Source organism: Dermacentor variabilis, chromosome 1 (genome assembly GCF_050947875.1).
Source record: "Dermacentor variabilis isolate Ectoservices chromosome 1, ASM5094787v1, whole genome shotgun sequence".
NCBI lineage: Eukaryota > Metazoa > Arthropoda > Arachnida > Ixodida > Ixodidae > Dermacentor > Dermacentor variabilis.
The window spans coordinates 205,626,698-205,644,339 of NC_134568.1; the positions used below are offsets into that span (position 1 = coordinate 205,626,698).

General features: G+C 46.0%; 1 protein-coding gene across 4 annotated transcripts in view; it reads right to left on the minus strand.

The window, feature by feature from the left end:
- LOC142591222 (protein FAN-like) overlaps positions 1-17,642 on the minus strand; it is a 116,637-nt gene that overhangs the window by 76,765 nt on the left and 22,230 nt on the right. For all 4 annotated transcript variants that reach the window (XR_012830408.1, XR_012830411.1, XR_012830413.1 and 1 more), the window contains exon 10: positions 13,529-13,600. Coding sequence is in view for 1 of the 4 variants with exons in the window: in XM_075703582.1 (XP_075559697.1) it covers positions 13,529-13,600 (72 nt within the window). In the remaining 3 variants the exon portion in view is untranslated. The remainder of the gene's footprint in view (positions 1-13,528; positions 13,601-17,642) is intronic.

Below are 17,642 nucleotides of genomic sequence, written 5' to 3' on the forward strand. Positions count from 1 at the left end.
GGATAAATGTGACATATACCATATTTACTCGCAATAATGATCGCACCCCTAAATTTTGTCGTCAAAATTTGATTTTTTTTATTTCCCATGTAATGATCGCACCCCAAACTTGCTGCAGCGATATGTCGTGTGCCAAGTCTAGCTAATAATGATCGCGCTTACCATGTCTGCATGCACCAAACATTCTTAAGTAGATGCCTCATTTCATTACTTTCTGCACTTCCATGACTAAAAAAAAGCTGCAGCCAAACTTCCCTTTACTATGTGTAGGCTTTATAAGGGTTGTGGTCAACGACAACAAAATAGGCGCCTTTCAATTTTTCTCATCTGCACCCGTGGGCACGCAACAAATTGCAAGCGGCAATGATAGTAGCCACGTTTGCACTGATACGTTAAAAGTATACCCTATCCATACGCCGACGCTTGTAACACAGCTAAGATATTCACCCACCCTTAGCGGAAACGTGCCGTATTAGTATAGTAGTGAAGACAGATGTCGCAGTTTCCGCAGCATGCCGGCCATGTGTTTCTATGTCACTGGCAGCTAAGCGCGCCCATCTGTTTCTGCCCCCTAGAAGTGGACATGGCTATGTTATTGCCGCAAACTTGCCGATATTAACGATATTATTCATTACTGATACGGAAGAAACTGTTTCACTGCACGTAATGTACTCGCGAGAAGAAAAAAAATTTCGTTCGGCTTGCTCCGCCGGCCGCCATTTTTTGTTTTGGTGTCCCGCAGCAAACGCAGGACGAAAAAGTTTTTGTTTTCTTTTCACGGGAAATTTAACCCACGTAATAATCGCACCTCTGATTTTGCATCAATTTTTCTGACAAAAAAGTTCGATCATTATGCGAGTAAATACAATAGTCAAAAACCCATATAACGAAATCCCTCAACAACGAAATGCTCGTAACAATGACATATTTTCGTATCCCCGGCGAATGCCCATAGGATTCAATGCATTTCATACCTCTTGACAACAAAATATTGCTTTACTACAATTCTACACGACAAAATTTGCTGGAACGTAATCCCGCATATTACCCACTCGCGGATGGCTAGCAGTCTCCAAAATGTGCTAAAAGATGAATGCTTTGCACCAAAATTGTGTAAAATAGCCCCACATTATACTTGCGTGGGTACCGCCATTTTTGTTTGCAAAAATAACCAAGCACTGGAAGCGATCGTGTGCACTGGAAACACGTCATGGCCGCTGTCTTGCTTGTTGGTCACCCATTTGAAGCGGCACATACGTTGCTACCGACATGCAATGATGGTTTTTGCACACCTAGTGCAGTGCGTAATGTTCGCCTTGGTGAGAAAAATGCAGCAAAAACAAGCAAATACACGTCCCACCGACGTGCAATTGTTTATGGTATTTGACATGGTGGTTGCAGTGTGGAGTGCTATGCATCGGTCCGTGATTGAGTGATCACCTGGGAATACACATCCTTTGCTTTAAGAACGCTGGTTTTGGTGCCACCCGACAGGCACTGCGTGCGGATTTGGCGCCAGACATAGATTTGCGCGAAGGGGCTGTAATCTCGATCGATTGCCTTCGGGTATACGAGATACGATCACTTTCACATTCAGCACCGGATGTGTTGGCGCCTATGGGCGACAGCGTGTGCTGGAGAAATGCTGCAGCATGCGTGAAGAGCTACTTCTCTGCGTCCAGTGCCGAGTTACGCAAGATCTCTCAAAAGTGATCACATCTCCGAAAGTGCATGCGGCACACCTCATACTGTCGGCAATGCAGTAGACATGTGTATTTGTTAATCTTTCTCAGTTGACCGCTTTTCAAATGTTAAAAGTTATCACTCAGTGCAAGAGGTGCCAGCATGTATCGGAAGTTTCTTGAATGTTATTGACGGTACTAACCGTTATCTGTCGTCACCGAACCTTGTGTAATCTGATTGCATGAGTGATGCAAATTGTGTAGTACTTTCTGGAAGACATGCAGGCACCAGAGAGTACACAAGAACGTTCAACGAGTGATAAAAGCTGATGTGCTTGACCTGTTAAAGGGACACTAAAGGTTACCAGAAACTCAAGTTAAAGTGGTAGAGCAATGTTCTAGAACGTCTAAGGCGTCAATATAATCGCGAACAGAGCTTTAGTAACCGAGAAATTGAGGTAAATGCATGACACGATTTGAGACACCCCAGCGACATTCCGGTACTAGCCCGATGACGAAAGGACTCCTCATAATTTGTGTTACTAATACTCAACTACTCGTATTAAAAATATCATTTCATTCGATTGTAAGAGGGCAAAAAATGCTACTTGTCTACGTCTATTCGATTCTAAGAAAAAATAACATTTTGACGTTACCCTTCAGTAATATGGGTGTTCGAAAGGTTTCGTTTTCGCTCGACTCTGCGGCGCGCACGCTTTGGAGTTTCAGTAGTTTCGTTATCGCGTCGTGCTGTGAGGGTTCTGCTGGCTCGCGAAACTTTCATTTGGAACAAGCAGCGAGAATGCCACGTCCATGTGATGTCGTGGGAAGCCCTCGTTGCTTTCCCGCTCCGGAGAGCCGGTGTCGAGGCCGCCGTCGTAGTACGCAACGACGCCGGCAGTGCGAGCCCTCAGCAGCAGGTCGCGCTTGTCGGTGCTCAAATCGCTGAAGTTGAGCCCACCATCGCGAGCCAATCTGTCGGTGTCAGTGTCCATTGCGACGAGCGTCGAAGTTAGCGTCATAGAATGAAGTACCAGCTTATGGGCGTCTTGTGCTGGAGTTTGAGGTATAGTAGCGGCGCCTGGTGGCGGTGCGGGAAACGACATCTGGGTCGTGCCAGCTTGGGTCGTATTGAGCCCTGGCTGTGGCGAAGCACGTTTCTAGGCCGGGTTTTGCGTTGATTCGCACATTTTTATGCCCTGTTGCGAGTGCGAAAAGGCTCGTCGCTTCTCATAGACCACAACGACCACGCTGCGATCTCGCCGCAGCCTATAGTTTAACAAAAACGCACTCTCCGTGTGCCGTGGGACATAATATGGGACGTAATTCGTTTCTCCTTCCGCTAGCCACCATACTCCTGCTGTCGGCTCTGTCTTGGCTCTGTTCCTGGCCGCGCGTTCGCGTTTTGCGCAGAAAAGTCGTAGCGCCGTCTGCGGACACCGTTCTACTCACCGATGGCGCAACGTCACCATGACACCATGATGTCAGTACTCCTCGATCGGAGGGCGGGCGATTTGAATCGCGCTAGAGGTACGCGGACACTTCAGAACGCATTTTCTCTTAAAATAAGTCTCTCCTTGGCACGAAACAAGCGTTTCGAGGTTTCTGTGATGGTATTTCAACAGTCTACGTTGACTTAATAGTAACCTTTAGTGTCCCTTTAATCAGATTTCGATGACTGCCGACTGTGCTCGCCGCTATCGTGCTTTGGTTGTAACTTGATTTTGTGGGCACAGGTTTGCCCAATAAAAAGTTAGTTAAGCTATTCACAGTTTTCCTGCTGTGTTTTTTCACCGTCGCTACTATGTGACAATATCCTCGAGCAAGCTTGGCAAAGTAGGCTAACTTAATTTTGACAGTAAGGCTTTGTTCTTTGATGCTTTACCCAACTGTGCTGTCTCATTTCGCAACAACGAAATTCTCGCAAAAGCTAATCTTTTTTGCCTTCACCGCTGATTTTATTATTGCAAGTTTCAAATGTATATATAACAGCTTAGAAGAAATATTTACAATGTTTACGAAGATTTTTCAAAATGCCTTCACAGAAATTATGGGTTTATTTTAGAGCAGCGTATAGTGCACCCAATTTTGCACGCTGTAGATGTCCCAGTAGATTATTGCAATATAAAAGTTTGTGACATTTTTTTTAGTACTGAGTTAAATATTATGCTTGTCTTTGTTTAGTTCCACAATATTTGTATGAAAAAGATTGGCAGTATTAATAAAAATTCTCCTTCGTACAGTTTCATTATTTGAAAGTTTTCCTTCAAGATGCAACAAACCCCGTCCAAAACGGTGCAGTGGACGCCGAGTAAATTGATCCTTCTTTTCGCATGCATTTAGGCAGGAGGTAAGTGTAAGCTTCTTACAATTCAAACAAGGATTCTAACAACAGACAATATCCACTAATAGCCCTTGGCAGAACTGCATCTAAATTACAAATTATTATGCAGTCATTGCAATACTGCTCACACGTACCGCTGAGCTCATTACAATGTGTTTTGTACAGAAAACTGGATAATAAACAGGCAATAAAATGAATGACGAGCACTGATCGCTCCAATTGTGACGTTTGATCCAACTTGCAAGCACGAGCTTAATAATACAGTTTTCTAGGATAATGCTATATATTGCGCTTCACCACAGCCAGTCATGTTACGAACGTCTTGCACGTCATAAAAACATCTTCATGAGACTGCTAGGCGCTCACTCAGGGCAGATTAGTGGTAGCTGGGACAGTCACGCAGTTCATTTGTGATGAAACATCCATTCTTAGGTTCTTTTTGTGGAAACTCTCCGTTTCTGCAAAGGCACCGGCAAGCAGTCGCCTGCGAGGCTGGGCGACGCTTTCAGAAGTGGTCAACTACAGTACTGCCGTTTCTGTTCTACACAAAAGGCCCTCTCCATGGCAGCCGGTTGCGCCACTCACAAGTATTCTAGTAGACTCTACCAGTGTATCTGGAGCTTGTTGCTCGGTTTCTCTCACCCGTTGTTAAACAAATTTGATGAAATGACTACACTTAATATATTTGAAAGCTCCCACAATAATATTTACACAGTTTTGCAGAATGTGTGAGTTTATTTTTATATTAAAAATTGAGCCTTACTTATTATTAGACGGCAAACAAATTTGCTATTGTGAGTTTGCCAAAACTTAAAAAAGTATGAATATTACTACTGCTCTTGAAGTGAATATCGAATAGCATAATATTTGAAACTAATATTCGAAAATTTGAATATTCACGCAACACTAGTAATGATAGTCGGCATGCTGTCTTAGTTGGAATATCATCTGCTACTACATGATCTGCCGTTTCTTTCTCACTGGCTCAATGTGAAAGCCAAATGCCTGTTCTTGCGAGACCTTCATCAGCAGAGCAATAACCTTTGCTGGAACTTAAGTGCACATTGGTGCCAACTTATGTCGTCGTCATCCAGGCCCGACTACTCTCATGTGGAAAAGTTAATGAATTGTTCATAAGTATTGCTATGTCCACGTACACGCATAAACATGTCCAGTTGATGTTGTGCGATTGAAAAACTAAGTTAAACCTTCATATAATGAACTTTTATATCATGAAATTTTCAATACTATAATGAAGTATTCAACTTTTCATAACCTCTTGTCTGTAGAAGGCCATGTATTTAGAATCTCAATATAATGAAATTTCACTGCCGCTGCAAAGGAATGCTGAGCCAATAAATGGAAATTTTCACGGACACAGATGGTCAAATGACTGAATTACAAGCGGCTGCTTGCAAACGCACCTCTCAAATCGTGCGCTAGGTGACAAGAGCGACCAACCGCCAAAGTGGTGCTGCATCATGTTCCATATGGAGTCCAAGTACAATAAGATCTGATCGCGCCCTGCGCACTGCGTGCGTTAGGTGCGAGTGAAAGTGTGCGAGGGTGAGACGGAAGATGGTGGCTTCATGAGTGCTGCCTGCCCGCGTGTGCAAAGTGAAAGAGGGGGAGAGGAGCGAGATTACGGTAATGCGATCAAGTGCGCCCGAGGGGGAGGAGTGAGGGGCAAGTTTGTGTGCGTCTCAATTTTCAGCATGCATAAAAGCCATGGCTGCACATGGCAGTAAGCGTGGCTGGGCGCCTACGCAGCTGTGCACCCTGCTTTGGAGGTAATCTGCCACATGTGCAAAGAGTGGACGTGCTGAGATGACATGGTACCATGCAAGCTCTCTTACCACGCGTTTTAATCTAGAGTTTCGGTGACCCCTTGGAGTGAGAGGCAGACATAGCATTCGATCCCCGCTGCCAATGTTTTTCCTGATAGCATCGTCCCAGTGTGGGCAACACTATCAACTGCGGGGGCATAGTGCATGCGAAAGTGTGGCTGGCTTCACTTATTTCGTGCCGCTGAGTAGATATCGTTGACTTAAGTGGCATGAAACCGTATCATTCTTCGCCGACTCCCAAATTTATCGAAATGAATTGTTTTCTCATTCAAATTTGCTTTTTTCGATTGCCCGATAGTTCAGATAAGTCTGTGGCCCCTTTCCATGTAAGTTTTCATGTAAGAAAAATCGATAGGCAACTATACTTATTTGTATAAAAGGTTGGATTTCAATAGAATGCATTACGATTGCCCCGCAGAGCAATGCCTCGTACTGATGTAAAGGCGGCATGGAATACAGTGAATTGCACAGCGTACCTGTGTTCATTTGATGCAAGCCTTGCCAGCCTCATAACACTTTTGCAGAATAGCAATAATGTATTTCATTTGAACGTTGAAAAAGTCTATCATATTCATAGAGGAAATTCAGACGGAACAAAGTTTGTTGGCAGGAGTTTAAAAATGTGCGAGTCAACTATTGTAAACATGACATGGCACTAACAATGGAACTATAATGAGGAATTAAGTAATGTATCAAGGTATCTTAGGATACAAATGGCAAGTATAATATTGCATACAATCAATGTACTAATATTAATACATCTTTGTAAAGAACACACTGTTTATTTCCTAGCAGTGTAAACGTGGTGTTTGCCGGTCAGCACCGCACAAAGAAGCTGCACGCTCTAGAAAGCATGCAATGGCGCGCATCGGCCAGGAGGAAGCCACTCCCTGCTTTGAAGCAATGTGATACGCCGCCTGTGCCCACCAGGGTACCACTACTGTGCAACGAGGAGGCGTCAATTGGGTAGTGCATCTTTTTGCACAGCTTAACAATGTCAGTTGCAGGACACTGTTGTTTGGTTCTTTTTGAATTCTCCATTTTCTTTAATGGCATATTTATATATAGTTAAACCTCGATATAATGAAGTTGGTAAAATCGGCAATTTCCATTGTTATATCGGAATTTCGTTGTATCGAAATTCAACCCGTAATGCAAATAAGTACAGTAGCCAATCAATTTTTCTTACACGAAAAGGGGCTGCAGAATTTTCCGAATTATCGAGCAATCGAAAAAAGCAAATTTGAATGAGAAAGAAATTCATTTTGATGAATGTGGGAGTCTGCGACGAATGATACGGTTGCATGCCAAGTCGATGATATCTTCATATCGGGGGTACGAATGATGTGAAGCCAGCCACGCTTTCGCGGGCACTCCACCAACATGACTGATAGCGTCCCCCGCACTAGGACAACGATATCATGAAAAGCGCCGACAACAGGGAGTGAATGCTTCATCTGCCTCTCGCTCCAACAGGTCCCCAAAACTAGAGATTACGAAGCCTCCAATACTAAATGCGCGGAAAGACCGCTTACACGAAGCCACGCCGTCTCGGTAAGCCCACTCTTTGCACAAGCAGTAGATTACGTCCAAAGCAGGGTGCGCGGCTGCGTCTGCACTCAACCGCGCTTACAGCCATGCGCAGCCATGGCCAAGACGCGCACCAACTTAACCTCCCTCCCCACCAACCGCCACGCTTGATCGCGTTACCACGAGCCTGCTCCTCTCCCCCTCTTTCCCGTTGCTCGCGTAAGGAGGTGGCACTCATGAAGCCACAATCTTTCTTGTCTCACCCTCACACACTTCCCCTTGCACCGAAAGCACACAGTGTGCAGGGCGCGATAGGATCTTATTGTGCTTTGACTTCATACAGAACATGATGCGGCTCCACTTCGGTGGTCACTCTTGTCGCGCGGCTGGCGTGAAAATTGAGAGGTGCGTTTGCAAGCTGCCACTTGTAATTCAATCATTTGCCCATTTGCGTCCGCGAAAGTTTCAAACATTTATTGTCTTTACGACGGCAGTGAAATTTCGTTATACTGAAATCGCATACAAACACACTTCGTTATACTGAGGTTCTAAATGCATGGTGTTCTATGGACAAAAGGTTATGAAAAGTTAAATACTTCGTTATATAAAGAATGTCGCTATTTGAAGTTCGTTATATTGTCACGTGGCCGTGACGTCAAAGAACACAGTAGCAATACTGTGAAAGGCAAAACTAGTTTTTGTTGGGCGAACCTGTGCCCACAAAACAGGCTACACTTAAAGCACAACGAGAGCGGCGAACACAGTCGGCGATCGTCGAAAATCTGATCAGCTGGTCCAGCGCGTCGCCTTTTATACAGCAGTCATAGAATGTTCCAGACTAACGTTGGGACCCGCGTGCTTTCCACAAAGTTCTACACCATTTGCGTCAGGCGATGAAATCAAATAACACAAGGTTTGGCGACAACAGACAGCGGATAGAAGCATCAAGAACTTTCCAGAAACTTCAGATACATGCAGGCGCGTCCCGCGCTGTGCGATAACATTTGTTAGGCGGCGAAACGTGGTCACCCGATAAATATAAGTACACGTGTCAATACCCCCCTCTTAAAAAGCATCAACCCGATGCTGTAAACAGACGAAAGTAATAAAGAAAAGCACTCGTAGTAAAGAAACCAAAAATAAGGAAGTTCGTCAGCGTGCGTAAAAGGGCTTCAGACGCACTACGTGAACCACTTCAGATCGTGCCCGGCGCCGCTGTGACTGCGAAATTCCGTGTGGCATTTCCTCATAGTCCAGTTCGCCAACACGTCGGATGATCTTGTAGGGTCCGAAATAACGTCGCAATAGTTTCTCACCGAGTCCTCGTCGACGTATTGGGGTCCAAACCCAAACACGGTCACCGGGCTGGTACTCGACGAAGCATCAGTGTAGGTTGTAGTGTCGGCTGTCGGTACGCTGCTGGTTCTTCATCCGTAGGCGGGCGAGCTGTCGGACTTCTTCGGCACGCTGGAGATAGGTAGCGACATCAAGATTCTCCTCATCAGTGACGTGCGGCAGCATGGCGTCCAGCGTCGTCGTCGGGTTTCTGCCGTAAACCAACTTGAACGGCGTGATCTGTGTTGTTTCTTGCACCGCCGTGTTGTAAGCGGAGGTTACATATGGCAGGACCGCGTCCCACGTCTTGTGCTCAACGTCAACGTACATCGCTAGCATGTCGGCGAGGGTCTTGTTCAGGCGCTCTGTGATACCATTCGTCTGCGGATGGAAGGCAGTTGTCTTCCTGTGGCTTGTCTGGCTATATTGCAGAATGGCTTGGGTGAGCTCTGCTGTAAAAGCCGTTTCTCTGTCGGTGATGAGGACTTCCGGGGCACCATGTCGAAGCAGGATGTTCTCGACGAAAAATTTCGCCATTTCGGCTGCGCTGCCTTTTGGTAGATCTTTAGTTTCAGCGAAGCGGGTGAGATAGTCCGTCGCCACGACGATCCACTTATTCCCGGATGTTGACGTCGGAAACGGCCCCAACAAATCGATACCAATCTGCTGGAATGGTCGACGAGGAGGTTCGATTGGCTGTAGCAATCCTGCTGGCCTTGTCGGTGGTGTCTTGCGTCGTTGACAGGCTCGGCATGTCTTGACGTAACGGGCGACATCGGCGGTCAGATGCGGCCAGTAATGCCTTTCCTGTATCCTCAACAGCGTCCGGGAGAATCCGAGGTGTCCAGCGGTTGGATCGTCGTGTAAGGCGTGCAGTACTTCTGGACGCAGCGCTGACGGTACAACAAGAAGGTAGCTGGCGCGGACTGGTGAGAAGTTCTTCTTCACAAGCAGGTCGTTTTGTAGCGTGAACGAAGACAACCCTCGCTTAAATGCCCTAGGGACAATGTCGGTGTTCCCTTCCAAATACTCGACGAGGCCTTTTAGCTCTGGGTCTGCTCGCTGCTGTTTAGTGAAGTCTTCCGCGCTTATTATTCCAAGGAAGGCGTCGTCGTCCTCATCGTCTTGCGGCGGGGGATCGATGGGGGCGCCTGATAAGCAGTCTGCGTCAGAGTGTTTTCTTCCGGACTTGTATATTACGGTGACGTCATATTCTTGCAGTCTGAGGCTCCACCGCGCCAGCCGTCCTGAAGGGTCCTTTAAGTTAGCTAGCCAAGACAACGCGTGATGGTCGCTGACGACTTTGAATGGCCTGCCATAGAGGTAAGGACGGAATTTTGCTGTAGCCCAAATGATGGCGAGGCATTCCTTTTCAGTCGTAGAGTAATTGCCTTCCGCTTTTGACAGCGACTGGCTAGCATAAGATATAACCCGTTAAAGTCTGTCTTACCTCTGGACTAGGACGGCACCAAGGCCTAGGCTACTGGCGTCAGTGTGGATTTCAGTATCGGCGTCCTCGTCGAAGTTTGCAAGTACCAGCGGCGACTGCATGCTCGTTTGAGTTCTTGAAATGCGTCTGCCTGCGGCGTTTCCTACTTGAACTCGACATCACATTTCGTTAGATGTGTTAGCGGCTCCGCGATGCGTGAAAAGTCCTTGACAAAGCGCCTATAGTAGGCACACATGCCAAGGAACCTGCGCACTGCTTATGAAACTGTTTATTTCCTAGCAGTACAAACATGGTGTTTGCCGGTTGGCACAGCACAACAGAATGTGCAGGCTCCAGAAAGCGTGCGAGAGCGCACATCGGCCAGAGGGAAGCTGCTCGCTGCTTTGGAGTAATGTGATACGCCGCCTGTACCGGCCAGGGTCCCGCTCTCATGCGACGAGTAGAGTGCGTCTTCTTGGACAGCTTAACAACATGGGTCGCAGGACAGTGCAGTTTGCTTCTTTTTGAACTCTCCATTTTCTTTAATGGCGTGTGTGTGTGTATGTATATATATATATATATATATTATCATCTTGTATTTGCATCTTAAATACTTGTTGCCCGGGTATCTTGTACCTGTATTTAACTATTATGATATAATTTCAAAGTATCTATGCATGCAAAATCAGTGATGACGACCCATAATAAACAGGAGTACATTTTTACTGAGCAGAAGGCCCTAGCTAATGGTCATTCCTCGGCGGATGAACCTCCCGGCCACCTCGCGCCAGCCACTCATGATCTGAGCCACGTGCCCGCTTCGCTTCCTAGGCAATGGCCTGTTCCTAGCCAGCTGCTGTTCTCACCTTCCTCGACGTCAATGCTGCAACATATCTTTGCCCAGCCCTGCTATGAAATGCTTTAAGGCTGTGTTTTACAAGCTCTTGATATGTGGCGAAGTTACTGAACATATTTTTGTAGGGGTAGGTACAGCAAACAGTACCTTAATGTCTTAAAAATCTGAAAACCGTTCAACTGTCATAAGCCTATACCTTGGAGTAACTTGTATAAAAGTATAGAATAAATATTTGCCTTGCATTCTTTTGTCTCTTTACTTTAGTGTGAGACAGTGTATTTTATATTTACAGCAGAGTGAGAATACAGCAATGAAATGACAAAACACAGATGAAAAAGAAGAAAAATTAAGCAGCTGGTGGAAGTGGTCTCATTGCTAGACATGAAGCTAAACAAAAGAACAACAACCACAAAAATGATTCAAATTCTGTGTAGAAACAACCATATGAGAAAGTTTACTCATAGTTCTTACATTTAACAACCACAACACTTTGAAGCTGCTATGAGCAATGGGATGAACAGATTCTAACATGCATCGAAGCAATCAGCAAGTTTCCTAACATTTCCTTGTGTCTTTTAAAGGGCCCCTCACCAGGTCTCGCCATTTTGAGCTGACAAGCGCAGAGCATACATTGCATGATAACGATTGTGTCTGCAAAGTATTACATCGCTATGCGCCGCGGAAAGATCTGAAATTTCAAACCGAATGCCGTTTTGCCTTCTCCTCGCAGCCGCCGCGCTCCAAGCCGGAGGATGGCATACTTGCATCCCTGCGCCTACGTACTCGAGTCTGCAGTGTGACGTCGCTCGTGGCGACACGTGACTTCGAGAGTTATTCAAGGCACCATCTGTTATTTAAGTGGTCTGTTGCTTGAACTGACGAATTGAAGTTGAGAAATAATAAAACACACAAACGGAATGTCTGCATGTTTTTGGTTTACTTTGCACCGAAGCAAGAGAGATGTACTTCTGCTTCGTCTGCTTGTTCTCACGGTCGTGCAGTCACGTGCGCAGGTACCGAAACTATGCCATTTTCTACCGTGTTCCAGGATGTGATCCTGCTCTGCGACCTGCTTGTTCTGCCTCAGTATTCGTGTAGCACTGAATTATACCGCTAGTCATGTGTCCTTGTGCACTGCGCGAAACGATAACAGTTTGCGCGAAACGCCGCCCAGTGGAAGTTCGCATCGCCGAAAAAAAAAAAAAAAAGCGAGGGGAAAAAACAAAGTGAAGGCAGGGCCCGTGACGTATGTGTCACGTGATCCTCGAGGTCCAGCATGGGAGAACACAGGGAATGAATTACGCTTACGAAGGCTAGACGGGGCGAGTGGAGAGGGAGTCTCGCTATGCAGTAGAGCCCGCCTGCTGAAATCATGGGTTCGCGGCACTGAAATATTTCTATTTCGGCTACTAATGAGCAGACTTGAAACATTTTTGCGGCAGAATGCTCCCTAGAGGACACGTAACAATTTCCAGCATATTCCAAGATTTGCTATGGGGCCTGGTGAGGGGCCCTTTAAGTACCTGACTAATAATGCACCTCCTACATGCCAACAAAAGTAAGCTTTCATTAAAATGAGTGCCTAACGAGGACAATTGTGTATTGTTTGTGCACCAATAAAAGTCAGCTTGGCAACAGAAAGAGCAGGTAAAAGGCTTAGAAATGTGCAAAGTAAAACAGTGGGAACAGTATAATCATTAAAGGGACACTAAAGATAAACACTTAAGTCAGTTTACACTAATGAAGTATATTCTATGGAAACTAAATTGTTAATTTTGCCATAAGTTGGATATTAGATGAGAGAATGAAGGTTAAACTTAAACTAAAAAAATTCTTAAATATTGTGCCGGAACCCTAGTGCTGGTAAATTAGTGACGTCGCGAATTTCGAAGTATATATTTTTTTCATTTAGGCCGCGTTGGCGAAGTAAAAGTTCTCGAAACTTGCTATGTTCAATCTCTGGCTCCTCTAGAACACACAATGTAGTCCATTTCTACCAATAAACAATTAACTAAGCCCCAGCAGACATCGTCAAAATCCGTGACATCATGGCAAACTGGCAGGGGAACTTCAAGGTGGTGTCACCACCCACCTTTCCGTTTTGCATCTTTTCTGGCTTACCAAGTCTCTTCTCGCAGCAAGAATGGTGTTTTTGGTATTGTAGAACAGGTAATTTACTAATACACATGGAATCATTTTTCTCTTTAAAAAGAAGATTCGCAGTAAAGGCTTGCATTTTGAGAAACTTCAAGTTGCTGTAAAACAACTCAAACATGCTATTTTCTAACTTATATTTTTCACAGCCTCAAGTGTGAAAGGGAAAATTGTCATCCACCTAACAGTAGCATGAAGCTACAAATTTGACAGCCCGAAGTATTATGCCTCTGCATGAAGTAGGCTTTAATAATAGCAATTTGCTTTCAAGTCTGCATCATGCAGTAATGTCTACTGCCAAGGGTTCTTGTAATGACACTCAAAAAATAAAGATAACGGGCAAATGCTCACCACATGTCTCAAAAGGAATCTACGCCTAATGACTCTCTTCACCTCCCGAAGGTTGATCTTGATGTGCGGCCACTGGAAACAAGATGTGTAAACCAATATGCAATGCTTTAATCACCTCAACGTGCAATGTAACTCCTCTTCAAATATGACCAATGTCACAGCTGCTACCATTAAGGTTTATGTTACAAGGGAAAAAAAATTGAATACATAAAGAAAGGATGTTCTGGTGACTCCCTTACAGGCTGCTGCTTACACTGACAGGCCTAAAGCATTGCCAGCCTAAAGTGGATAGACTGACCTGTAACAGTCAGGTTACATGTGGCTACTATGCCATTTTTTTTTCTTTCTTGTGGCATAAAAGTATATAGAGGATTTATAAGGCAAGCAAATGCGAACTGCTTTCAGTAGCATGCAATTTTACTCAGTAGCAGAAACTAAATACAGTAAAACCTCGTTAAACAGTACCCGCTTAAACAGTAGTTTCGTTTTAAAAGTAGTAAAGTCAAATCCCCGACTCTGTAGCCATCGAACATAATGTGTTTTGTATCCACATAAACCGTACCACCTTATTGCGTACGAGTCGGTTAACATGTAGCGTTTCCACTTTCCGTCGCACAAACACGGCGGTGCGTCGTCTCCATCGGGCGGCCCGGCAGAGCAACAAGCCTCAGAGATCGGAACCACGGATCAGAACAACAGCCTCCAAGCGCCCTGTGCTTTTGCGCATGACGCCACATCAACATCAACATCATGCCAGAGAGCGTTGTGGCGTCGTGCAAACAAGGACTCGTGTCATGCCGAAGCTCGGATAAAAAAGACGCTGGGTGCTCAGCATAGAAGAAAAATGAGACATTGTTCATGCTATCGAAAGTGACATGAAGTCGGCGCTGGCACGCGACAGGGATCTGCTGTTGACTACGGTGTGTGGCATTTGGAATGCAAAGCAGCAGTTCCTCGGCAGCGCTGCTGCGACTGCAAAGAGATGTCGGCTACGAGTTTTGACTTTTCGCCATTGTTGCCTCTGTTGTTGCTGAGCGACAGTGATGAGGATGACACGGAAAGCGACAGCACGGGCGATTCAGGCACGACAGTGGCAGAAGCTGCGCATTATGTCAGCCTTATGAACGCAATCGTCGTGACGAGAACAGCACTCTGCAATGAAAAAGACGCCCCGCGACATCTGCAGCGCTACCGCACCCGTGCACGGAGGATATGCAACGCCAACAAGGCATCTGCCATGCGAGTGTTTGCCGAGAAGAGGGGGCTGGCTGAAAAGCTGGCTCGCAGCTTCAGTAAGTTTGAGGCCGCGGTCGTCGCTGTTAGGCCGCCGAGGCATCAAAAGAAAATAACACTTTTGTTGCGCGAAGTGAATAGATACTGCAGGTTTTTTCCCCCTTTGATCGCACTCTCTCCGAGTTCCGTTTCTGACAGGTAAGTGGACGATCTCATGCTATTTTGGTTAAGCAGTAATACTATTTAGTGCGTACTTTTTCCGAGCTCCGGCCAACTGGGATTTAACGAGGTTTCACTGTATAACAAAGAAATTACCAAATTTATGCTATGGTATATATGCAAGTAAACAACATTTTAAGCACCGAAATCACTGCACCAACTGGCAACACCGCATAGAGTGGGGTATGGGAATGCTGGCATGATGAGCGGCATCGGAGCCAGCTGTGGAAGTGGACGACGACAAACTGCAAGCAGTGGCACAAGGATGTGCCTGCGACCACGTGACTTTTTGTGCAATCTTAGCCAAACTGCCAGATTTTCCACTCCATGAACCATATAATGCTTTTGCATTAAAGCAACTTTTATAATATATCCACGCATAGGCAGAAAGCTTTCATTCTTCCGCGAAAGAGGGGGGGGGCAGGTTTCTGAACCCCACCTATTTACAGTAAAAGCTCGTTAATTCACCAATTATTAATTCAATATTTTGGATAATTCGAAGTAGCTGCCGCGGTCTGTCCAGCAATGTCTTCAAAGCAATATGTAACACATCCCGCTAATCCACACTGAAATCCGCACTGCAACCAATAATTCAACCTCGGCGCCATCGCGGATGGAGAGAGTGCTAGTTCACTAGAGCCCGTTGGCAACACTGGCGTCGCCGAAGAAGCCACGCAGCTTTGCTTTTTCCATCTGCGGCCCTTTGTTTAGGCCTGACTGGAGAGAGACGCGTTTGAGCCTGGCCATGGCATGGCCAACGCCTCTGTTGCAGGTTGCTTCTCTCCCGTGAAGTTCCACATAAAGCTCAAGGGCGATAAAATCGTCACCATGCGCTGTATGCTGTATGTGCGAGTGAAAGCATACAAGGGTGAGCCGGCCAATGGCGCTCAATCTCGCATGCGTGAGCGAGGAAGGCAAGGCGGATGCGCACCCTCTCCTGTCGCGCGTGAGGCACAGGGGTGAGGCGGAGGAGGAGGGGGGGGGGGGTGGACACACGTTCTTCTCCGGCGGCTGCTGCTTAGTGCATGGCTATGCGGGCGCTGTGTCTTGAAAGCGATCTGCGACATGGCCAAACTGTGTGTTTGAGTGGGCCTCATCTTGAAAGCAATCTGCGATGTTTGCAGAGTGAGCGTAGTGCCGGTACTTTCGTATGCGATGTGCTTTCTATGTTTCGTTCGCATTGAAGCGAGAGCTGTACGAAGGTCCATTCGCTCGCTGCTACTGCCATGATTTCTCACTCCAGCGTTTTTCGGCGAGTTTCCGTGGTCATCAAGCGAGATGTGTTCACGTTTACCTGTGTGCGCGTGACACCGTACTTGTTAATTTAGTTAGTAAGCAAATGGTTACAAGTTTATACGGCCGATAAAACTACTATCCTTACTTCACATAGCTATCTACCAATTTGCTATCGCAATTGATGCTTCGCCTTTCAGGCGAAACTGTGCAATTTTTTTTCTCTGTGCCAGTCGGCTGGACGGATGCGTGGATGGAGCAAGAGCCATCTTGATGTCGGGCACGTTGGACCGCATTGGCTGCGCCGGGTTACGTTGGCTGCGCCAGTGCTTTGAAGTATAGACGTTGTTCACGCCAACATGACGTAGTAGCGAGTGTGTGCGCGTGCTCATGCCACGTCGGATTATATATGCGCCTTAACCGAGCGATTTCTTTCTCCAACTTTCATTAGTTCGAATTTTGTATAATTCGAATTTTCGTAGCATCCCTGCAGAATTCGAATTAACGAGCTTTTACTGTATACACATACATTTATACATCCTGAGTCCTCTCGTGCCACCAAAAGACTAGTGCCTTTCAGATGAGCCATGCGACAAGTGGATTCAGTTAAACACATTAGGGAGATATAAGTGTTTTTTGCATATTAATTAAGTTACACGAATACACATCAATGAAAAAAGCCATGCAACGCCTTGTGCACTCTCCCTGCACGCCTAGTGTTATGTTTCCGCTCGGGCTTATACAGTGAAAAATACGCTTCCTTCTCGGCTTCAGATGGGTTCTGGTGAAGTACCGATAAGCGACTTGCTCACTGTTGGCTTTGGCATTGGTTCTCATGCTGTGTTTGTAGCCGGTGCACAATGCAATGTCCATAGCCGGAGTAGTAGCGAGCTCAGCACATGTTTTCTATTTCTATAGTTTTATTGCAATAGCAATTATATCAACACTCAGGGTAAACTTTCGGTGTCGTCGTTGCTGCGATGTTCTGTATAAAGTCAAAAAGCAGATGAATGAGCGACCCATACACTGCGGGTGAGAGAGAAAGCACGTAACATTGAGCCAAAAAGGACAGTAGCTTTATGGGCATTATCTTCCCATGCGCTCAATATTCAGGTTACTTGGAGGTCACGTGATCAAACGTGCTTGGAAAGGAGAGCATGCGTCTTCTACTCTAGCCCTACTGTAGCTGTGAATGACTGTGCATGGCGGATGCTTACATGGCCGGAGTGCTGTACCTAATTACTAGTAATCATTGGCGGCTGCAATGATATGTGAAAGCAGGGACAGCTGCAAACTTCATGCGTGCTGTCTATCTTCCCCGGCTGTCTTTTCGCGCCCCTATTGTTGGAGATCGCGTATCTAAGTTAAGAGACAGGGGAAATCGGAGATCACTGAAAGAGGCTGTCCTGTACTGGACATAAAAATAGGC